Source organism: Phallusia mammillata, chromosome 7 (assembly GCF_965637545.1).
Source record: "Phallusia mammillata chromosome 7, kaPhaMamm4.hap1.1, whole genome shotgun sequence".
NCBI lineage: Eukaryota > Metazoa > Chordata > Ascidiacea > Phlebobranchia > Ascidiidae > Phallusia > Phallusia mammillata.
Genome location: NC_137258.1, coordinates 11,831,960 through 11,847,869, shown reverse-complemented (window position 1 = coordinate 11,847,869; position 15,910 = coordinate 11,831,960). Strand labels below are relative to the sequence as shown.

At 35.3% G+C, this 15,910-nt stretch overlaps 2 protein-coding genes across 4 annotated transcripts; one reads left to right on the top strand and one right to left on the bottom strand.

The window, feature by feature from the left end:
- Window positions 1–1,553: 1,553 nt before the first annotated feature.
- LOC145202720 (YTH domain-containing family protein 3-like) lies at window positions 1,554–9,596 on the top strand. Of its 2 annotated transcripts, none has more exons than XM_080075759.1 (6): window positions 1,554–1,668; window positions 1,860–1,964; window positions 2,091–2,294; window positions 2,359–3,143; window positions 3,363–4,056; window positions 8,479–9,596. In XM_080075759.1, exons 1-6 carry the CDS (start codon window positions 1,645–1,647, stop codon window positions 8,551–8,553), a joined length of 1,887 nt encoding a protein of 628 aa, XP_079931885.1. In that variant the 5' UTR covers window positions 1,554–1,644; the 3' UTR covers window positions 8,554–9,596. The 2 variants fall into 2 exon arrangements, with proteins under 2 accessions (XP_079931885.1, XP_079931884.1); XM_080075758.1 differs by having other exon boundaries at window positions 1,857–1,964.
- Window positions 9,597–10,582: 986 nt separating this feature from the next.
- On the bottom strand, window positions 10,583–15,908 carry LOC145202721 (prostatic acid phosphatase-like). 2 transcript variants are annotated; one of them, XM_080075760.1, is made up of 12 exons: window positions 15,785–15,908; window positions 15,627–15,725; window positions 15,478–15,567; window positions 14,943–15,098; window positions 14,777–14,875; window positions 14,310–14,399; window positions 13,985–14,126; window positions 12,759–12,841; window positions 12,536–12,684; window positions 12,156–12,301; window positions 11,987–12,080; window positions 10,583–11,829 (listed from the first exon to the last, which is right to left on the bottom strand). In XM_080075760.1, exons 1-12 carry the CDS (start codon window positions 15,896–15,898, stop codon window positions 11,736–11,738), a joined length of 1,356 nt encoding a protein of 451 aa, XP_079931886.1. In that variant the 5' UTR covers window positions 15,899–15,908; the 3' UTR covers window positions 10,583–11,735. The 2 variants fall into 2 exon arrangements, with proteins under 2 accessions (XP_079931886.1, XP_079931887.1); XM_080075761.1 differs by lacking the exon at window positions 11,987–12,080.
- Between the last annotated feature and the right edge of the window lie 2 nt (window positions 15,909–15,910).

Below are 15,910 nucleotides of genomic sequence, written 5' to 3'. Positions count from 1 at the left end.
TTAACATGTGTCGGCCATTGTTACGTTTATTGAGAAACTTGCAATAGGACAAGTGTTCCTGTTTTAATTTTTTTCGGTTGCATTCTGAACGACTTTTGTTCAAAAGTTAAGAAAGCTTAATTTGGTAAACATTAGTTGTTGAAAATACGATTAACGTCGTAGGAAACAATTAATGAAATGTTAGACCAGTTAACAAGCAATGGAAACCGAGTGTGTTGGGACTTGGGAGTCTTGGGAATTGGGAAGCTAGTAACATTCCAAATATCATTTTTTTGGGGGGTAAAAGGGTACTTAAGCCCTAAAAATGTAATAATGTGTAGTGTTAGGGCATGTTGAACAAGTACATTGGAATAAATTAAGTCAGTTGTTTTAGAAAAGCAGTTTAAAAGTGCCACACACAGTTTGCAACATGCTTAAACGTTTAGCTAAACAGTTACTTAAAATATTGTTGAACATAATATGATTACAGTGAATTGTAAGTGCAGTGATTGTATATATATGTGACATGTTATCCTACCTTGTTTCACTATCAATTTATTTGCTCATAAGGACATAAAATCTCAGTTATATATATTTTTGCTTGAATTGAAACAAAGGTAGAACATGAAAAGCATATTTGAGATACAAAATGCTGATCAAATAATCATATTTAGACCAAAGATATGGACTCAAAACAGCAGAGAAACGTAACAGTGTGTAAATAAAACACATGATTTCTCGACTTTTTGTTACTCAGTAAATGATAAATACAAAATCTATTTCTTTAGAACCTCTAAACCTGGGGTTCCCAACCTGTGGTACGCGTACCACTTGTGGTATGCGAGTAGCTTCCGCTTTTTTACAAAGACTAGGTGTGCCTGGAAGTGACTTTCGTTGCGCTGTTAGCAAATTTGCACCGCGCATCGACCAATAGACGGACAGTAAACAAACACAAAAATCTCATTAAATTTAGTTGTGGTGCTGTAGTGTTATTTTAGTAGGCCAATATTATTCTTCTGAATAAAATATATTTCGATCAAGTTAGTTGTTCTGAAAGAAGTGGTACGCGTGACAGTACAGAGCGTCCAAGTGGTGTGAGATCGTAAAAAGGTTGGGAACCCCTGTTCTAAACTATCAAACAATTTTTGTGAGCAAGTGCCAACTACGGCACTAATTTTGGGCATGGTTCCTGATGTCAGGTAGTAGGCTAAGAGAAGTTAGCAGCAACCAATTTACAAAATGAATGAAACTTAAGAGTGAATAAAAGAAGTTTATCTGACAAAAGCGAAATTAAACTGCAAAGAACTTAGTAAAAAGAGCAAATTAAACTTTATAGCTTTTAGCGAGAATTTTTTTTTCATCTCTTTTACAACCAAGACCCAATTTTTTAGGAAAACCCAATTAGTACAATACAAGTGGAAAAGGGTGAATAAGATGTTGCAAAGGTGGCATGTTTGTCCACTGTTTTGGCCTCTTGGATATAAAGGACGACAGAACATGATATATCTCCATACAATAAACAGTTACTTTTACTGTGCAACTTTTATTTTTATAATGTTGGATAAACATTATCATGCAATTGATGTATTGTTTACAGGAATGTTGCTAATAGGATAGTTGTTGCAGTCTAGTAGCAACAATTTGTACTGTATTGTCTGTTACGTGATGTCAAACACAAGTTTGGAACAGGTACAATATTTATTTGTGTTTGTCATGCAATGTTCACGAGTCATAAAACCATGTTTGGTTTCATGCATAAGTCATCAGTGGGTTGCTTGTATTTGTAACAACCAGATGTTTAGGTGCTCAACTGCATGCATTGTGATTGGGAATAATCATGTTCTTTTGAACCCTATCTCATTGCTCTTTATTATTAGCAGAAGGGAGGAAGATCAAGTATGCAGAACGGAATAGACCAAAAAAGTCAAAATACAAGGCAGGATGAATTTGACTCAAGTTATATGCACCATGCTAATGTAAATCAAGTAAGTACAACTGATGTAAATTTACCTTTATCACTTAACATAACTTATAATTGTGAGATGTTTATTAAACTATAGCAGTCTCTTAAATTTGCAAATCATTAAATTGTTGGTAAACCTTGTGAACAGGCTTATGGAATGCCCCCAACCACTGACTCATACATGCCAAGTTATTATGGCCAAATGGCATTTCCGTACATGGGAGGTTCTGAATGGTCAACAGGGTCGGACTCCATGCCGTATCTTTCTGGATATGGAGGTGATGCGCAGCAACCCCGTTTCGTTCCTGATGCTGTCTTTAATCATCCGCCAGCACCATTAGGCAGTACCCCGGTATTATGAAGTCGTGTTTGTTGGCAAATCTTCTAAAGTTGCTAAAACAAGTTTTGTTTTATAGGCTTACTACAACCACCAACCTTACAACTTTTTTCCACCTGGAAGTGACTTTAGTGCTTGGGCATCACCAAGTGCAACCCATGGGACTGCAGTGCCAGATAACAGTGGAGGTTCGGGTTTCGGACAACAAAGTGCCCAAACAGCACCATACAATGGAGATTATTACCAATCAATTATGCCTGCGACTCCTCATGACTATTTAGGTGGTGGAGAGGCTTTGCCATCTGGGAACAGCAATATGATTGGTCACAGTGCACCTGGTACAGCAATACCCAACGCAAGTGGTTTAATTCAAACTAACGACAGCATTAGCAAAATGCCTGTTGGTTCTTCAAACAGTTTGAAGATTGTTGAACAGGGAATTCAAAATATGGGCCTGGGTGTCTCATCGATGCATAATGACCAAATGAAACAACAAAACGTTTCAATGTCAATACCTGTTGGTTCTGCTGGTGTTACGCAAAATGTTGCTATGGCAGGTCAAGTTGGACAAGCTGTCAACTCGAACAGTGCTGGCAGCCCTGTTTTACCCAGGTCAAATGCACCAAAGCCGGTGTCATGGGCAGCAATTGCTTCAAAACCAGCCAAACCTCAACCGAAACCTAAAGTGAAGTCTGCTGTTGGAACTGGATTACCACCACCTATTAAGCATAACATGGATATTGGTACTTGGGACAATGCTCAACCTCCAGCTGTAAAAGGGCCTGCAAGAGGACCAATGCCTGGACAACCACCAACTATGCCGCAAAGGTGGTCAGCTCCTCGACAGGGTGGCGCACCACAAGGGTATGGTGTAAAGTGGCTTTCCCTTAGAATTGATTGTATATCCATAAAGTTCTACATCATTCATATTTACTGTTATCAACAGCAAATCTTAGCAAATATTGTAAAATTAAACTACTCAATGGTAAAATCATGCTTAAAGTCTGAGTCTAAGTAAAAGCACAATAAACAACTTTTTGCAGCCTTGCTTTAATGTCATAACTATTGTTTTGATTTTTGCAGGTCTTCAGATGGTCAAACCATGTCAAGCAACCAAATTCACCAGAACATTGCTGCTGGTACTGAAAGCCCAAATGGTTCAACTTCAAAATCCTTGTCAGACTTGGATGAAAGTGTAAACAGGGTACTGGAAAAATTAAAAGCAGAAAATGATTACAACCCCAAGCGTTTGACATTAGATGTTCGCAACGCCCGATTTTTTGTCATTAAGTCGTATTCAGAAGATGACATTCATCGGTCTATAAAGTATAACATTTGGTGTTCCACTGAACATGGAAATAAAAGGTTGGATGCTGCTTATCGAGCCCAACAAGGACGAGGCCCTGTTATATTTCTTTACTCTGTGAATGGCTCTGGTCATTTTTGCGGTGTTGCTGAGATGACTAGCAACATTGACTACAGCAAGCGAGCTGGTGTTTGGTCACAGGACAAATGGAAGGGCAAGTTTCAAGTGCGCTGGATTTATGCAAAAGACGTTCCAAACAATATGCTGCGTCATATTCGCCTGGAAAACAACGAGAACAAACCTGTGACAAACTCACGGGACACGCAAGAGGTTCCTGCTGAAAAAGGGCGCCAGGTTCTTAAGATCATAAGCAACTATAAACATACAACAAGCATTTTTGATGACTTCGCTCATTATGAACGTCGTGAACAAGAAGAAGAACTTCAAAGAGCCAAGCGCAATGAACAGACAGTAAGTGATACAGATATCCAGGTTTACAGTTTGGGATTTTCAAAAGTGGTTCAGTGACAGTGTACATAAATATTTTGCACAGTTGCTTAAATAAAACATATTTTATGCATATTTTAACAAACACTCCGTCAAAGTAACAAAAATATGGTAAGGAATGTCACTTGCAAAATTATTTAATTTAATGGCCATACACCAGCAAACATCTTGAACAGGGTTTTATGAAAATAAAACATGTGTAGATGCTTGAACTAGATTCTGTGGCCCAGTAAATAAATTTGATCTAATTGATGTTAGGAATTTCAGTCACAATTTTGTAATGGTGTGAGTTTTGCAAAGTTTGTCTGACCCGTTTTTCCATCTAATGTTTGATGCATTTGGATGAAATTTTCACAGATGGTAGATACAGGTATGAAGATGTGCATCTCACTTTGTTTTTGTTGATTACCCCAATATTTACCCCGCTAGCCCCCTAAAATGGGTTGTTTTCTGCCTAAAATTTGTCTGACTTGTTTTTCCATCAAATGTTTAATGGATTTGGATGAAATTTTCACAGATGGTGGATATAGGTATGTAGATGTGCTTCCCACTTTGTTTGTCCTGATAACCCCAGTATTTACCCCGCTAGCCACCTAAATTGGGTGAGTTTGTAAACAATGTCGGAATTGGCTGAAATTTGGATAGCTTGTAGAGTATGACATTTATAGGTGTCGATTGTTGTGTTCAACCCTATAGCCCCAACATTTACCCCACAAGCCCCCAAAGTGTAAAACGTGTTTGTATGTTAATTAGAACCACAAACGCAATAGTGTTATAAGGGCAACTAGTTGTATGTTACTTGTTGGTGGGTTGCTTGGTGGACATTTTTGCACCATGGCAGTTAGGGGGTGACATCAGAAGCATTAATGGTTGTTGCTTAAAAACCTCTAGTGGTCGAAATTTTAAACATTGGCCGATTGGGCTGAAATTTTGCAGTACTATTGATTGAGTCATTAAGGTTTCATATTTTTTAGTTTATTGTCACATCCCATTAGTTACCCTACTAGCCCCCTAAAATGGGTAAGTTTTAGTGATGCACCGAACCCGCCTAAAATTGTTCGGGCCGAAACCGAATATTCGGCCATGAGGCCGAATAATTTCGGCCGAATCAGGCCGAACCTAAAATCCCCTTTCTTATGGACGTTTTCAACTGAACTTGTGTTGTTGATGCAAGTAAACTCAATTATGACAAACCAAAATTACTTTCACAATGCGGAAGCTTTATTACACTTGTAATATTTTGCAGACAACGTGGCTCGTATTTTATAGATACCACAAATAGTTAATTTAAGATGTTTCGTATGGGCGAAAATGAAAGTTTACGTATCATTTTTATGCAATCAAAAAGTTCGGTTTCGGCTGAATTTTCAAAAAAGTTCGGGCCGAAACCGAAACATCAGAAAACAGCGTATTCGGCCGAAATGTTTCGGCCAACCGAAACTTCGGTGCATCACTAGTAAGTTTATTAAACAGTGTTGGAATTGTCTAAAATTTGGGTAGCATGTGGACTATGGTTATCTCTTGAAATGCACTATTTTTAACTTTACATGTGTGGGGACCCATGAGTTTCTGCCTGCAGAAACAACTAAGGTTATAAAACACTATGGCTAATATGGGACCCAATACAAAAAAGGCATGGGAAATATATTTATGGGTCTCCTTCCCTGAAGGGGACACATCTTGATTTTACTCGATTTCTTTTTTTTTTTTTTCTTTTTTTTTCTTTTTTTTTTTTTTCTTCCCTGAAGTTTGTCCACCCCACTTTGCCAAGAAATGTTTGATGGATTTGGATGAAATTTTCACAGATGGTAGATATGGTTATGTAGATGTGCCATTTGTTTTGTTTGACTCGATAGCCCCAGTGTTTACCCCACTAGCCCCCTAAAATGGGTAAATTTTGAACAATGTCCGAATTGGATGAAATTTGGACAGTTTGTTCATTGTGCCTTTTTAGGGCATCGTTTGTTGTGTTTTACCCTGTAGCCCCAATATTTACCCCACTAGCCCCCTAACATGGGTGATTTTTTAAACAATGTCCGAATTGGATGAAATTTGGACAGTTTGTTTATTGTGCCGATTTAGGGCATCGTTTGTTGTGTTTTACCCTATAGCCCCAATATTTACCCCACTAGCCCCCTAAAATGGGTGATTTTTTAAACAATGTCCAAATTGGATGAAATTTGGACAGTTTGTTCATTGTGCCATTTTAGGCCATCGTTTGTTGTGTTTTACCCTGTAGCCCCAATATTTACCCCACTAGCCCCCTAACATGGGTGATTTTTTAAACAATGTCCGAATTGGATGAAATTTGGACAGTTTGTTTATTGTGCCGATTTAGGGCATCGTTTGTTGTGTTTTACCCTGTAGCCCCAATATTTACCCCACTAGCCCCCTAACATGGGTGATTTTTTAAACAATGTCCGAATTGGATGAAATTTGGACAGTTTGTTTATTGTGCCGATTTAGGGCATCGTTTGTTGTGTTTTACCCTGTAGCCCCAATATTTACCCCACTAGCCCCCTAAAATGGGTGATTTTTTAAACAATGTCCGAATTGGATGAAATATGGACAGTTTGTTCATTGTGCCATTTTAGGGCATCGTTTGTTGTGTTTTACCCTGTAGCCCCAATATTTACCCCACTAGCCCCCTAAAATGGGTGATTTTTTAAACAATGTCTGATTTGGATGAAATTTGAACAGTTTGTTCATTGTGCCATTTTAGGGCATCGTTTGTTGTGTTTTACCCTGTAACCCCAATATTTACCCCACTAGACTCCAAAAATGGGTGATTTTTTAAACAATGTCCGATTTGGATGAAATTTGGACAGTTTGTTCATTGTTCCATTTTAGGGTGTCGATTATTGTGTTTCACCATATAGCCCAATATTTAGTGCTTAAGCCACCTATTGTTTATAAAACGTCCGATTTGGATGAATTTTTGATAGTTTTTTGAATTTGGCATTTGTAGCTGTCGAATATTGTGTTTCACCCTGCAGCCCTAATATTTACCCTACCAACCCCCCAAAATGGGTGAATTAATCAACAATACATTTTGACAGTTTGTATAATATGCCATTTTAAATTGTCAGTGTTTTATGCTATTTAGGCACACAAACTTATAACAATGTCTCAATTGCATGCGATTTGGACAGTTTGTACTTTACAACTTCTTTTTTTAAGTAACACTACCAATCACTGTGTTTGACTTTGTAGCAACGTTTCTTATGGTTGTCTGTTTACAACTTTGCGGTTTTGGGGACCCATGAGTTTCTGCCTGCAGAAACAAATCAAGATTATAAAAAATGTTGGCTAATATGGGACCCAATATAAATAAATATAGAGAATATATTACAGTTTGCAGAATAGGTTGCAGTGTATATGCTATAGTAAAATGTGCTAAGCCACCCTTCTAGTTATGTTTTAAAATAGGTTATAGTGTAAATGCAACGACAAAATGTGCTAAGCCACTCTTCTAGTTAATAGAAGGTTGTGTTAAACACCCTAGGTCAGTGGTTCTCAACCTTTCGTGGACTGTGGCCCCCTAAAAGTAACCCTGTAGGACCTGTGCCCTCCATTAAGAAATGTTAATGGCAATCTCATGTTGGAATTCGGTACTAATTTCGATTTTAAACAGGTCGAATATAATAAACAAGAACCCGTAATTGTAAAATCCTCAATATAGACGAATAGTATGTGAAATAGTCGATTAAATTAGGGAATAAAGTTAAAATGGAAATGGATTTTAGTGTGGGTGTTTCTGGTGAATTTGGCTTCTAAGTAGTACAAATTGTAAGTTGGAGACCCCTGGTTTAGTGGTAAGCAACAATGAATTTTTTAGACTGATGCAGAACAAAATCGTCTGCTGCCTGTGTGGTTGTATATCACCAAAATAGATTTTCGAAATCAGGATTAAATAAAAAATAATATTTGGGAGATATATATGTTTACAATATCATAAACTAGATTTATACATAGACACATATATACATGTTAATGTTTACTTTTTGAGCGGTTTGCGACTGTGTTTGACACTTCCTTTGTTACTTTGTACCCCAAAAAAATAACTAGCGCTTTAACTTTGCTGTGGTGTCACTTTAAACAAAAATGACATGGTGTAATAGAAATTGATGTTGATTAAGGGTAGACTTAGTGCTAAATACCAAATTGCCACTTGCATTCTAATTCCATCAAACAACATTCAATTCAATTTAATGTAGAAATAGAATACCTTAATAAATGCCAGTTATTTGCCCTTTTGGCCCAAAACATTTGGGTCCCATAGGAAATTTTAGATGGCTGAGCACGTCACTATTTAGCACGGCGATATAGAAATATTTTTTGGCACTATGTTGTTGAAACTTTGCTAACTGCTTGTTGTTATTATAGAAAAACAGAGAGAACCACAGAAGAGGAAATAAGAATCCTTCATCAAAAAATGAACAAAGCGAACAGCTGTCTTAAAAGGGAAACTGCTCACAAAAGAGTTTTAATGATGTCTATAATGTGTGTACTCTTAAAGTGATATTTGGATGTAGTAATCATTGACTGTCATTTCTTCCCAATAATTTGTTGTGGCTTCTTTAATCAATTACAATTTATTATCTGTAGTTTGTTTTTCCATATGTACCCCATTTCACTACATAGACAATTTAGTTGCTACCCTGCTGAAACAAGGCCAAGACCAAGCATGTTGATTACTTGAAAGGATTTAGGAACAAAACATCCATCGATGACATGTGTGACATGAACTTCTATTTCAATTGTGACTGGTTTGAAACCATGGTGATTACCAACACACCAATGAAAACTGAAAGCCAGGCATTTTGCTACTGAGATGTTTGGCCAAATGCACTTTCTGTTTTTGTTTTAGTCAGTATATTACAAACCCAAGTTCCTGTGCATTGTCAGCAAAATGTTATTTATAGGAAAGTTAATGCTACTGCTTTAGCCTTACTGTGGGGCCAAACAAACCAATAATCAAAAACAAAGGTGGACTTAATTCTGTAACTGCTTAGTATTTCTTGTTTTTGTGTGTGTAAATAAAATTATCACAAAACATTGAAGCCTTTTAAAAAATGCAATTAGTCCTCTTCCTGTGTGGTGTTACAACAATATCTGAATGTACAGTTGGCTTTATAGTAGTATAACATAATACTTAATTACAAATATGACATAATACAAATAACTAAATAAGTCCCCTGAAAGGCCTGAAATGTACATAGCAACAATAATGTTATTTGTAACACATTTTTTATTCCATCCGTAGGCAATTTTTGACCTATCATATGTTTAACAAAAGTGGCCACTATGTTTTCCTAAACCCACTGATGTCAGTAAATTTAAATGTGTACATTGCTGACCACATTAGACAGCAACACAGTCTGTTTATTGTTACGCAACGGTTTTTCCCAGCAGTGCTTGCTTCAAATTGCGATGTAGTTTCGTTGTGTGGTTGTTTCACAAAAAAACTGAGTAAAATCTACTCTGTTGGGAAGGGTGTCATTTTTGAGGTCTTATTTTTGGATTTTTTGCCGTAAATCTTGTCCCAACCTTGCAGCTGAGTGAAATATCACAAAAAAGTATTAATGTTGGAGCTACAAAAGATCGAAATCTGCAGTACTTAAATTTTTACAGTATTTAGGAGTTTTTTTTACCATCAAGGTGTTTGATTAAGTGTTTAAAGCTAGGCAAGTGCTTAAAAGAGCTGGCCATTAGTTGAAAAGTAATTAAAACAAAATTAACAACATATCAGTGTAAGTATTTTAATGCATAAATTTCTAAAACTTTTTTGCATCACACAGTCTTTTTGGACGTAGAAAATATATCCTGCAAATAAGAATGCATGTTGTTAACACAACAGTACATTCTAAGCTGGGTTTTGCCACAACACAAGTTATATCTTCACTTGCATAAAAATGGAGTACCTAAATGCTTGATTTTAATAGCAGCAATAAAAAACCATGTGTGAGTTCCCATTTCAAATTTGACTGTTGATAATGATGAACCCCTTACCCTTCGATAGGTCTAGGTGAAGCAAACTTGCTGAACTGAATCTAGGGGTTACCAACCATTTCAAAACACTTGTGTGGGTGTAAACACAGAAATACCTTCTTTAGCAGTAGAAAAATTAATTTTGTAATGCTTAATGTATAACAGAATTTGATGTACTCAGCAGACAGTTTTTGACCATGCGGCTCTGGTAGTGTAACATTGTACAGGTTCTCTAATGATAAACACTTCCAGCTTTAGAGGTATCTTAAAATCAGAAAACATGTTGTTTGAAAAACGATTCATATATTTTTAACACTAAAATTTCAAACACAGCTCTTCATTTATTGGTTACTTAGAACTAAACCTAAATAAAGTACAGCTGCAACATCTAATAGGAGTGATATTAAATGCTTTTATTATTAATTTCTACCACTTCAGTTTACCACAAAGACTGTGCAATCAACTTATACTGACATTGCCTGTATTCAATATCAACACAAATCCTTTGACACTTTAATAGACATTAAATTGCACACATTTTTTTTTCTTCTAAAAAAATGTAAAAACACAAATAACAAATGTGTCATATATGAGCTCTTGAAAGTCAGCTTGCTAACACCAAGAGATGTGCAGAAAATCTTTAACACACAGGAATGAGGTCAAGTTGCCAATTGAATTTGCTAGATTAAATGGATCATGTTATCAACACAAATGGACTGACACATAAATTCAGTTTGGGAATACACTTTTCAATCATCTTTCTGGGAAATTTTATGTTCTATATGTTCATGTATTTTTGTACTGTTGTGAAACTAATACCATTATTATCATTGCTTACCTATTAAAAGCTTGGAACAATTTTTGTAAAAGTAAAAATCATAAAATCACTTAAAAATGTTTGTGTAGCATAGTTTTGTCAGAAACAAGGAATTAGGCAAAACATGGAATAAACCACATGTAAAAAAAAGATTTTAAAATGGTTAAAACTATAACATTGTTAAAACCCGAGTTGGATAAAACACAAAGTTTATTCAACAATTTTCGAAAAATTTAACCTGTAATTTTATTCAGTTTAATTTTAAAAATCTCTTTATTGCCATTAATACAACTAACCATTGATACAACATAAACAGGATGGAAGTCAAAAATATAGATTAAAGCTCTGACATTAGTAGTTGCAATGCAACATTTCAACTGTATTAGTAATATTCAGAATGCAAATTGTATTACACAAAAATCTAAATATTCATGTGTTTGGCAACCAGGTTTTACTCATTTAAAAAAAAATGCAGGTATATTGAATTAATCCAACTCTATCTGTAACAATGACATTGGGACTTTTAAATAAAATCGGGACTAAAATTTAAAAATAAAAAGTTTGATAAGAGGTCTGCAGTTTGCACAACATGTAACGAACTTCCCACTACCAGGCACAAAATTTTTTACAAGTAACACTTGCATGCAACACCAAGTAAACGCAAAATACACAAGCAAAAGCAAAATACAGGAACTGTCACATGGTACCTGTCCTGTTGACCAAAAAAAAATCTGAAAAAATCTCTTTCTGTGCAAAAAAAAAAAACAATTCAACAGAAATCAACAACCACAATGCTCAGAAGCAAAAATTAATAATTTACAAAATATTGTTTTATTCAAAAGTCGGTGTTTGGAATTTCATCATATGCTGTCAGCGGCTGGTAGTGAACATTTTCTTTGTATTTGTATTTGTCAACCTTTTGTTTTGATCTGGTTTGGTAAACAAATACAAAAGTTGTCACTTTTTTACTAAAACACTGGAAAAACAAGGATTTTAGCATTGGAGATCCATATAATCCTTGAAGAATTATTTACAACACTATAAACTTCACACACTGCTACTACACAGTTTAAAAAGGGTACTTACCTGCAGACATACACAAGCACAACAAGCCAAGTGACAACAAGCACAGAGATGACGACAGATAAAACCACACCCAAGTAATGTTGTTTAGCAAAATCTAAACATTGATCAATTGCCATGTTGTTAGTTGTGCACAGACAAGTACAACAATTTTTAAAAAGAAAGTAGTTACCCAGCAACTCTGTTTTTTCAGTAGGACCCTGGGTTGGTGACTCTAAAGGCACTATTATACTTTGTGCTAGTTGTTTGAGCTCTGACAGGGGACAAAGGAGATCACAGCCAAGCAAACTGATTGGGTGAGCTGTATCTGATGTGTTTCTAGAAAGACAAAAGGAGCATGTAAAAAAATAAGAAAAAGGGGAGTCTTTGCTGCTTTGACAACAACAAAGCTGAGACCGCCATGATAGTAAAGAGTTATGGATTTGTGCAACAATATTGCTTCTTACAAACTTGTGGAATGTTTATGTTAACTTTCAAGTTTCATAGAAATTGTAACGAGATTATCAGCAGTAGCACATTATACTTATTAACCACAAAAAATATGTTACTAACTTGTAAAATGCTTGAACATAATATTCATCCAAACCGTTTGATGATGATTTGTTTCTGTACAACTCAAATATCACAGATGAAGCAAAGGGTGGGCTCTTAATATTGAACGTCTTCAATGCAACAAGGAGTGCACTTAAGGTTGTATCATGCTGAAATAAAACATTTTACTTATTTTCGTGAACAAATTCAAGTTTTTTTTATAAATGTGTTAAAAAGTTCTTACCGCTGAGTATGCAATAAAGTTAAAAGTTGTTCTGTTGAATATTTTGTCATCCAAATTTTCAAGAATTTTTTTCACCAGCGGCCCTAAATTAAAGCAAACATAAAATTGATTTCAAAACTACATCATTAGTCCTTAATCAATTGAAATGCTTTTTAAAACAAGAAAGGTGGCTTTCCTATATATTTGTATTTTACATATTCTTTGTCATATTTACCTACTAACATGATTGTTTCTGCTGGCAAAACGAATGGATGCGTTCGTGCAAAAGAAACATTAGTAAAAAGTAGCCAACTTAACTTAAAAAGTTTTTGTCCAATTTTTGTATGCTATTATAATGTCATATACTTACAAAAGTAGTAGGAATAACAGGAGAAATGCTTCTAATTCTCTCAGAGAATTTAATTTCTAGTTTTGACCTTGGCCCAAGGCCAGTTTTAAACCAGTTAAAACTTTTCCTATAAAACTCAGACAGGATTACAGACACTAACATATTAAGAAGACATTTTGCAGCCAAGGTACGTATAACAAATTGCTCTTCTCTTAACTTTGTTTAACAAAATGTGTACCTGCAGTAGCCTCTCGCCATGTGGAAGTTGAATGACCATTTAATGACCTTTTGACAAGGTTGCACACAGTGTTTTGTGTTTGACCATAACGTTTGCCTAATTTATACATAACTTAAGTATTGTTTCCTCAGTATATTTGCCAAAAAAGTTAGGAATATAATGTTGTTGCCAGGCATATTTGATAAACTTTCCTTTTGTGTCTTTATCAGGGTTATGACAACTACCCAACACAATCAGCCTTAAGTGTTGCCAGTTCAGCAAAAGGGAAAATTTATGAAAAAAAGCTATGTTGTGTCAAAAAACTGTATTTTGCAATACCTACAACAAGTTAAAAGTACAACACATGTTTATGTGTATAGGAAAGACCTCTCTTAGAACTTTTTCATCAAATTGCCTGAAAGTTTACATATTCGGGGCTGTAAAAGTAACATGTTATGAGAGGGCTGTGGGTGAACGGCTAGGTCTCCTGGGATCAAAGTTTAGGATAATCAACTTTAGATAACTAACTAACATATGTGTAAATTTGATTAAGTTCAAAGCACATTATCTTGACCAAACACATAGAACAAACCAGCGTTACACAAAAAAAGGACAATAACAATATGTGTTCCCTTCAGTAAAGGGTACCCATAAATCTTATGTTGGAATGAATATACTGACCTGCACAAAATGGAGCAAATTTTTCTCTGTACTCGTAATCAATTCCACCACTTATAATAGACATGTCCAAACCAGCCAAACTACTAAGTTCGTGCATCATTGCAGGTGTGGCCCATTTAGGCAATGTTAGGTTTTCAGCCCTCTGTATGTGAAAGATTAAAATTTTTAACAAAACTACTGATGGCAACAAATTTTGAATCCTAAAAATTTTGCTTCAACTTTTTTGCTTCTATTAAATGTGAATGGCACTACAATGTCAGAATAAGGTGCTGTAGCATAAGACAAAGCTATTACTGAACAAAAAAAAAACACAACCAACATTTACCTCACAAGCCAAGGGATCCTGCACAGACCAACTCTTTCCTATATTCATGGGAAACATCCCCGACCATTCACTCAAATTTTTCAAAAAATTCTACAGAAACAAAAGTAAAATGTTGGTAAAAAAATTATATCAGATTATTGACCACTTCTAAAAAAAACTTTGTTTTCATCTAATATAGGAAAATGGCAGGTTTTACTATGAGTTTTTGATACAGTTTATGCAAGTTTAAATCATATGGCATATTGGGATAGTTACTTGCTTATGTATGTGCTCTGTAGCAGTCACAGCTGGTCACATTTTGATTAAGCAGTAGTTCTCAAACAACTTAAACAACAGCACCATTTGGTTGGACTTTGGCCACAAACATATTAACAAAAGATTAAGATTGAAGTTTGCAACTTTAGTGAAGTTTATTGTTTGAGAATGGTTATCCAGACCAGCAAAGTAAATTCTGATGATGTGCTTACCGCATGCATTTTGTTCAAGTTTTCATATTGTGGTGACTTGAAAATTTTCTGCATTATTTTGTTGTATTCAGGATACATTGAAGGGTTCATATGAAGAAGCTAAACAAACAAGTAATTGTTGTTGAAACAACCTAAGACTATTGAAGTATTTTGTGAATACACTAACTTGGTCATTTTCTGAGGGAACTGTGTGAACTGGAATAGGTTGCCAGTTTGTGTATGATTGATTCCATAACTCATAACCCTGTGGTGGATATAATCCAGCCATGTTGCACTGAGCACTCATTAGTGTTCGATCAACATCAGTACTTCGAACATAAATCTACATGCAAAAATAATTTAGTTCATTTGCTTAAATTCAAATGAGTCACATTAATTTGTCCCCAAATCAGTGCTGTATTTGATTTTATGACACTGTGTTGAAAACAATTTTTTTCATAACTATTTGCCCCCACTTTTTTTACTTCACATGTACCTAACATACATATAAGCTGTTAGGTCAAATTTTATTCCAGGCAAAGGACAAATTTGTGTTTCAGACAACAGACATTAGTAATTAGTCATCACATTTCTGTTAGGAAACTGTTGACATACAATATGTCCTCTATCCTGCACACATTATTTTACCAGCACAAAAAGTTACAGAAACATCGCAAAAGCAATGAATAGTTAATGAAGTCACACACACACATAATCTGTACCTGATTATGTTGATAAAATTCGTTTAACAAAATTCCACCATACTTTTTTCTGAAATAACGACCCAGCTCATAATGTTGTTTCATTCCAACCTAAAAGCATAAACTAAGTTACTTTTTTACTCAATGATTCTTGTGTTGGTAAAACATACCTGTGACAGCTGACCTGGTCCATTAGGCCATATGTTTTGATGGTTATATGGATCTGTTGGAAAGGAACGCAGAGAAGATCTTGCACCATGCCTCCATACCTAAGTATTTGTTCAAATAAATTCAGGAGCTCAGGTACAATTTACCATCTCCAACTTACCACATTTGCGAATATGAGTTGCAAATCATTTTCTTTAGAAGTAACTGGGATTGAAAAATAACCTATTGCACATAAAACGCTAAAAATGACTTGACTCAAGTCATAACAATACATTGTTGTATAAAA

Excerpts from the sequence above, each read along its gene's own strand:
- LOC145202721 (XM_080075760.1), bottom strand. The coding sequence starts at position 15,898 with ATGTATTGTTATGACTTGAGTCAAGTCATTTTTAGCGTTTTATGTGCA. Across the intron at positions 14,876-14,942 it reads TTCCCTCAGAAAATGACCAA|CTTCTTCATATGAACCCTTC; the intron begins GTTAGTGTATTC and ends TTGTTTGTTTAG. Across the intron at positions 12,685-12,758 it reads ACTTTATTGCATACTCAGCG|CATGATACAACCTTAAGTGC; the intron begins GTAAGAACTTTT and ends GTTTTATTTCAG.
- LOC145202720 (XM_080075758.1), top strand. The coding sequence starts at position 1,645 with ATGTCAAACACAAGTTTGGAACAG. Across the intron at positions 1,669-1,856 it reads CAAACACAAGTTTGGAACAG|CAGAAGGGAGGAAGATCAAG; the intron begins GTACAATATTTA and ends CTTTATTATTAG. Across the intron at positions 2,295-2,358 it reads CACCATTAGGCAGTACCCCG|GCTTACTACAACCACCAACC; the intron begins GTATTATGAAGT and ends TTTGTTTTATAG.